Source organism: Diaphorina citri, unplaced genomic scaffold, assembly GCF_000475195.1.
Source record: "Diaphorina citri unplaced genomic scaffold, Diaci psyllid genome assembly version 1.1 scaffold3313, whole genome shotgun sequence".
NCBI lineage: Eukaryota > Metazoa > Arthropoda > Insecta > Hemiptera > Psyllidae > Diaphorina > Diaphorina citri.
The window spans coordinates 11,701-20,525 of NW_007380722.1; the positions used below are offsets into that span (position 1 = coordinate 11,701).

Here is an 8,825-nt window from a genome sequence, read left to right on the forward strand (position 1 = left end):
CCCGAGGAAAACTACATCCTGTATACTTGTATCTCATGTGTACGTATCTCTCAGAAGAAAATGATTCTTAGCTCCGTCAAATTTGGAATAGTGGGACAATATGCGTAAATGGATATTGTTGTTCAGATTTCAGTGGTGAAAACCATTTTTCTCTTTGTTTAGTAGAATAGAATAGAATAGAATAGAATATACCTTGTTTATCCTGCCAGAATGAGACTGAAAAGTCCCTTTACTCCCGCAGGTCTAAACAAGGTCTTATATATTTCATAGGTATAGTTTAAACAGGTATAGTTTAAACAGAGTGCAACATGAGCATATGATCAAAATCCTAAAGAAAACGGGGATAGACGACAAGGACCTCAAAATTATAACAAACCTGTATTGGAACCAGTCAGCCACAATCAGAGTCGATGGAGAACAAACAGAGGCCATCAAAATAGAAAGAGGAGTCCGTCAGGGCTGCATTCTCTCCCCGCTGTTGTTCAACATATACTCAGAACAGATCTTCAAAGAAGCACTGGAAGAAGTGGATGAGGGAATACCCCTAAACGGCGAAAGACTAAACAACATAAGATACGCAGATGACACCATAGTATTCTCTGATAGCCTAGAAGGACTCCAATCTCTAGTGAACAAAATAGCTGCGGTAAGTGCTAAATATGGCCTGGATATCAACAGCAAGAAAACGAAATTTATGGCAATTAGCGTGTCTTAAGTAGTTTGTTTCCAAGATAAGGACACAACAGGAGTATTACGGCTGTCTGTGTGTCGTTGATTTGTTGTACTTGTATTTGTTTTCCAAATAACTAGATAAAGCGCACCGAGGCTATTATACATTATTTTGAATAAATTTAATTGAATTATTTGTAGATGACTGATGGTCGGCACCACAATCTAAGTTTACACTTGGTTCAAGTACTGATTTCTGATTGAGTGAATTACCTATTATTCCATAACATGAAATAGGAACCTTCCACCCTAAGCTTACATTGGAATTATTTGGATATTAATCAGCGTGAGAAATGTTTGAAATCTCCAAAATATCTCAATAGCAGTGTCGGATTAACCCCAGTGGGGCCCTAAGCATTTTTGAGGCACCGACGAGTAAGGGTACAAATATAAATCAAAATCTATTTACTTTTTCTTTCAAATATTCAGCAGAATAGAATAACATTTTGATGAAACAGCACAAGATAAAGTCACTCTACAAGTGTGAGAGCTATCCCAAACCGAAAAGTCAGGCAACGCAACAGTAGGTTAAAGATTCAATTCAATATCAACATTTTTTTTTTTTTCAAAGTTATAAAATAAAATACCTTATTAAATACATCTTCCTTTTGAGGACGCTCTCAAGCACAGTCCATTTGATACGTTTTGACATGGTTTTTTTTCTGGGGGAAGATTTTTACTGGTTCATAAAGTACGTGCATTTAAGATCACATGAACAGAGATGCCATAGCTAGGCCTAGGCAAAATACTGAAACATAAGGGCTTTTCCTTTCACCGATCCTGGCAAATTTCCAAAATGTGCCCATCACACTGAAAAATGAAAGAATAAAATAATAATGATGTCTTCCAAAAATATTAAATTTTTTGAAGTTCTGTAAAGTATGAATACCTTTTTGGTTCTCCTTTTTTGAAATGATGTCTTTTATAATATTGTTCATCAACATAATTATTATTGTCAATATTATCATCATTGGCATCATAATAATAAAATAAGTGATTTGTTATAGGTAGGTACTTACCCAGTTTTATTTCTGTCCAATAAACTTGGAAATAGACTCCGAAGATATGTGCAAGTACAAATGAGAAGGATGATCACTGTCAGAAGACTTTGAAAATTAAAGAGTGCAAGCTGAAAATGGTACAAAGTACATTAGTATTTAATATGTACCTACGTGGTGATTCGGAAAATTGACATTTTCTATGATTTTTCTCAATTTTTGCAGAAGTCAACATTAACCCTTGGTCAACAGTCTACAGCAGTGCTTCTCCAACTTGTGCTGTGGCACACTTCGCCTTTGGGTAAAAGTAAATAAATGAATGAAAATATGATTATAATAGGGAAAAAACTCAAGATCAATTTTATGCTGAAAATGGTTGTTTTTGGAAATAAATTTTAATATGACTTTTTTTCTGCTCAATATTTTTTACACCATTTTTTAACCAGGTGCTTTAGCAGAGAATATGGAATATTAATTTCCTACTGGTAAAATATTGAAAAAATTTCTGAACTGTGACCAGGACTTTTTATTATTTACTATTATCATTTTAATCACTTTTTTAAATTAGTTTTATGGGGCAGCTAATTTTCACTTACCATTTTAGACAAGTAATTCTGAGCACCTCTTCTGAATATTCCAATGAACAGGATATCTTTTCTCAACTTTTGGGCCGATAGCTATAACAAATCAGGCAGGGAAAAATTCACCCCTTATCAAACTACCTGGAATTGAAAGAATTTCAAATTTGTTAATATGTAAGTGTCATAAATTTCTTACGAAACGAAATCATAAATTTCTTACGAAAGGTGTTAAACTATAAAATTCAGAGTCCTTATATAACTGAAAAAATACAATTTAGAGTTCCCAATAACAGATTAAGACACAATAACAGTCTACTATTTCACACACCGAATAGGAAAAACATTTATTTGCAAAAATCCCCAATAATACAAGCAATGATGAAATATAATGAAATCAAAGCAGAGGATAAACCAAATATTTTTGACATGTAGTGGATGAATGGCAAAAACTTCGGTTTTGGCTGTTTGAACACTGCAGGTCACACCATCAGTTATTGCCTCAGATAGTTCTCTAGAACTTCAGAGTGTGTAGCTGTAGATGTGTATAAAAAAAAGTGTCTATTTGTTTGATTGGGTTCAACCTTCACTGTAAAACTGTGTCCCATTCATTCCATGATTGTATGGAACTCAGTAAAAGTTACAATAAGAATAATTTACTCTGTAAAATAATATTATTACAATAGTGACTGTATTGTTTTGTACAGAGCTTATGGTACCTGAGATCAATCAATGTGATTTCTCAATTTTTAGCCTTAAGATAACATGTATCTTAAGGCTAAACATTGAGAAATCACATTTATTACAATAGTGACTTTCACTACTCAAATAATAATAATAATAATGAATGTGACACTGCTAATATAGGTACTTAGGTAATTCTTACATGTTCCAAAGAGTTCATGGCAACACAAGTGTGACACTGCTAATATAGGTACTTAGGTAATTCTTACATGTTCCAAAGAGTTCATGGCAACACAAGCTTATTGGAACAGTTGATGGTGCAACAGTACAAGTCTGGTGAAGGTCTTATCCAAAAATTAAAGAGAACAGGATAGCTACTTTATTTGTTTGAGATAAATCTTGTCCTAGGTGAGGATCAAACCTATGACCTAGAACCTAAAAGCAGGTGCACAACATTCTAAGATAAAAAGGCTGGCTACAAATTTGATTAAATTTGCCAAAACAATATTTAATCTAGGTACATTGTTATCTCAATTAATCAATATTTCTTATTTTTTACTATTGAACATTTAGCTTCTTACTCACAAGAATCAGAAATTAAGAGAGCAAGTCAATTTTTAGTCCGTCCTTCCTTTATTATTACAATAGTAATAAAAAGGTATAAGGGACGGACTATTGTATTCGCTTTGGTGTTGTCCAAAGCAGGTGCACAACATTCTAAGATAAAAAGGCTGGCTACAAATTTGATTAAATTTGCCAAAACAATATTTAATCTATACATTGTTATCTCAATTAATCAATATTTCTTATTTTTTACTATTGAACATTTAGCTTCTTACTCACAAGAATCAGAAATTAAGAGAGCAAGTCAATTTTTAGTCCGTCCTTCCTTTATTATTACAATAGTAATAAAAAGGTATAAGGGACGGACTATTGTATTCGCTTTGGTGTTGTCTGTCTGTCTGTCTGTCACTGTCTGTTCCCATAGAAGGACTTATCCAAACCTGGTCGACCTATATATCACATTAAAGGTCTTTTTATCATGTCACTGTCTGTTCCCATAGAAGGACTTATCCAAACCTGGTCGACCTATATATCACATTAAAGGTCTTTTTATCAGGATCACGAAAATGGAGGTGCAAATTTTGTCCAGAGAACCATAAAGCCAAAAAACCAAAAAAAAACTGGTTTTTGGGGGATTTTTTTTTCACATTTTCTCACACAAATGAGCTCTGATCTTGAAATTTGTCACAACGACCTATGAACTCAAAGTGAGAAAGTTTTAGATAACACTTCAGTCGTTAATTTAAGACCGGTTTTAGCGTTACCTATGTTAAGCTACACCAAGGAAGGCCAATAAATGGATGGGTGACTTAAATATTATATTGGGAATAAAAGGAAAACGGGCTCTAGTCTTGATTTTAAATCATTACATGAAAGTAAAATCAAATCAAGAATGATAATAAACTGAATATGTGACTTGAATATTATATTGGGAATAAAAGGAGAACGGGCTCTAGTCTTGATTTTAAATCATTACATGAAAGTAAAATCAAATCAAGAATGATAATAAACTGAATATTAAACAAATTAGGTAGGTACATAGGTACTGATTTTCTCTAATCGCAATCAAATAAACTACGTGCTAAAAAATTCCTGGAGGGACGGGCCCAGCTTGTTCCCTTTTGTTTCCTAGACAATTTTTCCACTTTTCTCCTTCAAGTGGACTACAATAAAAGTCTAGGTATTTACTTACCTCTAAATATCAAGTGTTTTCTTTATAAACTTGAGAGCAATAATTTTGGGGCACCCCTATTTTTTGGTTTTTCTCAAACTGCTGCTCAGTGTTCAATTTTTTTTTGGTAAAACCATTATTAATGTTTTTTGCTGTAAAGTTTAAAACTTATTCCACAAGACCACATACCTACATAAGTACCTTGTGGTAAAACCATTATTAATGTTTTTTGCTGTAAAGTTTAAAACTTATTCCACAAGACCACATACCTACATAATTTTTTTTTTGGTAAAACCATTATTAATGTTTTTTGCTGTAAAGTTTAAAATTTATTCCACAAGACCACATACCTACATAAGTACCTTGTGAGTAAAAAAAGAAAATGAAAAACAAGGATCAGTCTTAGGCTGAAAATGCATGTTTTTGAAGATAAATGTTGGTGTAACTTTTTTTCCCCTCAATATTTGTAGACCATTTTTTGAACCAGGTGCTTTAGAAAAGAACACAAAACATTAATTTACTATTGGTAAAAATTGGAAAAAATTTCTGGACTCTAGCCGGAACTTTTTAAAGATTGTTCCTTTTTTACCATTCGTAGATTCGTAGTAGCTTAACCCATCCTTTAGGGCTGTTCGCCCCTACACCTAAGCCTCGGAGTGGGCTTTTTGTGTTTGGAGTTAAGCTGCTATCCCCGGGCCTTGATGGAACCTAAAAGCACCCTCACTGGCATATTTCAACCTCCTCAGTTTCTCTAAAATTCACCTGCAGCAGCTCTAGAAAGTCCGCACAATCAGGTTTATTCCAGAGAAAAGCTGTGAGTCCATATATTATTCCATTAAGAGGATACCAAGAGGTGCCACATGTCACCCAGTGGCATTTCCCAGCATGTTTCATCACAACAGGGTCACCAGTTTTAGGTGTTGTCCATGTGGAAATACACACTTTCTGATGGGAGGTACCTACTTAAATTGAGGGGGGTACTGTACTTTTCTTTAAAATTATTAGGCCGGCGGTGAACTGACAGTTCGATTGGACCATCAGTCCAATTGAACTGTCAGTTATACGCCATTCACATGAAAGAGAGAAAACAAATTTGGAATAAGGAGTTAGGTTAGGTTTGGGTTAGGTTAGGTTTGGGTTAGGTTAGGTTTGGGTTAGGTTAGGTTTGGGTTAGGTTAGGTTTGGGTTAGGTATTAACATATATATGTTAACATATATATGTAACTTGTAGGAACGTACCTACTTACCTAACGGAGTACATGTAGGTCTACCCCCTTTCTTATCAGATAACATCAGATCATAACCCCTCTGTTATCAGATAACCTCTTTCTTATCAGATAACATTTCCTACCAGATAACCCCTTCCTTATCAGATAACAGATTCTTACTGTTACAACAAGTGTTCCAAACCGGAGTTCGGATTGCCTCGTGCAGTAGGTAGAGGGTGGATACAGATTCTTACTGTTACAACAAGTGTTCCAAACCGGAGTTCGGATTGCCTCGTGCAGTAGGTAGAGGGTGGATACAATGGAAAACACAGGATTCAAAAGGGTACGTGTCATAATTGACACCGGTTCACAGAGGTCATATGTGCTGAACAGTACAGCAAGTGATTTGAAATTAGTATCACGCCAAAAAGAGCGTATTATACACGTACTATTTGGAGGAAGTACAACCAAACCTGTAGATCACGATGTGTATAAAATACACCTATCTAACCTAGACGGATCTTTAGAACAAAAACTTAAAACATGATTATCTCAAAACTATGTTTTCCAACTTACACCCTTTTTGGTGTGATCCCCTCAATTATTCTCATGTTCGCGAAGTTCGCGCTTGGGTACTTGGGTTTTAGGTCATTTGGGCCCTTTTAAGGACATTTGGGAATCACAATGATTTTTTCCTGTTTTAAATTTTATAGGACTATCTTACCTAGTTTACAGCACACTCTACAGTGAGTATATGAGTCAACTTTTCCAGTACAAATTTCAGGTTTTTTGCTTCGTTTTCAGTTTTATTCCAATCTTCCTCTCCTCTCCTGTATTTTCAGTTCCTGTAAATATGAGTTCTGAATTTCTGGTTTCTGGTTCTGATTAATCTGATTCTGAGATTCTGACTTTCTGAGTTCTGATAACGTCATAATTTCAAAATTCAAAATAAAATATTCAAAAGTTCGCGGGTGTCGTACAGTGTTGCAACTTAAGGGTATTCCTAAACAAGCTGGGTCCGTCCCTCCGGGAATTTTTTAGCCCGTAGGTAGTTTATTCGATCGTGATTAGAGAAAATCAGTACCTATGTACCTACCTAATTTGTTTAATATTCAGTTTATTATTACTGATTCTGAATTTCTGACTTCTGACTTTCTGAGTTCTGATAACGTCTGAACGTCATAATTTCAAAATTCAAAATAAAATATTCAAAAGTTCGCGGGTGTCGTACAGTGTTGCAACTTAAGGGTATTCCTAAACAAGCTGAGTCCGTCCCTCCGGGAATTTTTTAGCCCGTAGGTAGTTTATTCGATCGTGATTAGAGAAAATCAGTACCTATGTACCTACCTAATTTGTTTAATATTCAGTTTATTATTATTATTATTATTATTCTTGATTTGATTTTTTGATTTTACCTACTTTCATGTAATGATTTAAAATCAAGACTAGAGCCCGTTCTCCCTTTATTCCCAATATATAATGTTTAAGTCACCCATCCATTTATTGGCCTTCCTCGGCGTAGCTGTCTGTCCGGTCTTAAAAAAGACCTAAAACCGGTCTTAAAATTAACGACTGAAGTGTTATCTAAAACAGTGTTTCTTAATTAGTTTGGCCCGCGGAACCCTTTTCAAAAGGTGAACATCTTTGCGGAACCCTGGACTTTCAAGATTGCACCCCCCACCCCCACAGTTCCCTCTATCAAACCTCTAAAAAAAGCTGTATAAGATGAAATACCTACTATAACAGCATCAACAATTTGTAATTTTCCAGCTTATTTAAGTAATTTAAATCAAATTTAATCATTTAACTTCAAACAGAATTATAGATGATAGTGTTCCTTGATAAAGAATACAATACAATAATGAAAAACTTCAAAAATTCGATGTTTTCAATTTCGTCACTAGAGTGACCGTCACTAGCGTGACCAACTTTGGTCAACAATAGCATGAGAACAAAGGGTGATAGCGGGAAACGAAAAAAAAACAGTTTTATCCGGAACGATGTTTTCTATAACTTCTGAAAAAATCCGGTAGATAGCGCTAATGGTAACGATCCTATATTAAGTTCATAGGTAGGTCATCGCGACAAATTTCAAGATCAGAGCTCATTTGTGTGAGAATGTGAAAAAAAATCCCCCAAAAAGCAGTTTTTTTTTCTTTTTTTTTTTGGCTTTATGGTTTTCTGGACAAAATTTGCACCACCATTTTCGTGTTCCTGGTAAAAAGACCTTTAATTTGAATTTTTGACTTTATGGTTTTCTGGACAAAATTTGCACCACCATTTTCGTGTTCCTGGTAAAAAGACCTTTAATTTGATACATAGGTCGACTAGGTTTGGATAAGTCCTTCTATGGGGACAGACAGACTGACTGACTGACAGACAGACAGACCGACACCGAAGCGAATACGTAGGTCGACCAGGTTTGGATAAGTCCTTCTATGGGCACAGACAGACAGACGACACCGAAGCGAATACAATAGTCCGTCCATTATAGGTCGACCAGGTTTGGATAAAGCCTGATTCACACTATAGTGCCAGTCAAGGTCCGGTCACGGTCCGGTAACGGTCCGATCAAAAGATGGAGTATTCACACTATCGTTCAAGCCATGGTAGAAGGAGGTTCAAGCAACGTTCATGCTTCGGTCATGACTCATGACCGTCATGCTTCGGTCAGTTCGGTCATTTTTCTTTCATTTCTAGTTGGTCCTAGTCCTAGGTTTTTTTTTTAATTCGTACAGACTCCTAACTTTATTAGGTATTTAATTGTCTTGTTTTTTTTTTTTTTTTTTTTTTTTTTTTTTTTTTTTTTTTTAAAATTTTTTTTTTTTTTTTTTTTTTTTTTTAAGAGGTTTGACAGAGGGAACTGTAACTGCTATGGTCTTATCGTCCCGAA

The 8,825-nt window shown here is 34.9% G+C and overlaps 1 protein-coding gene across 1 annotated transcript; it reads right to left on the reverse strand.

Annotated features, from left to right (window-relative positions):
* Window positions 1–780: 780 nt before the first annotated feature.
* LOC103520199 (protein kish-A) lies at window positions 781–6,879 on the reverse strand. Its single transcript, XM_008485292.2, has 4 exons — window positions 6,657–6,879; window positions 2,324–2,449; window positions 1,749–1,858; window positions 781–1,539 (listed from the first exon to the last, which is right to left on the reverse strand). The coding sequence occupies exons 2-4, from the start codon at window positions 2,324–2,326 to the stop codon at window positions 1,437–1,439; spliced, it is 216 nt and encodes a 71-aa protein (XP_008483514.1). The 5' UTR covers window positions 2,327–2,449; window positions 6,657–6,879; the 3' UTR covers window positions 781–1,436.
* Window positions 6,880–8,825: the final 1,946 nt, after the last annotated feature.

Excerpts from the sequence above, each read along its gene's own strand:
- LOC103520199 (XM_008485292.2), bottom strand. Across the intron at positions 1,540-1,748 it reads TTGGACAGAAATAAAACTGG|TGTGATGGGCACATTTTGGA; the intron begins GTAAGTACCTAC and ends TTCATTTTTCAG.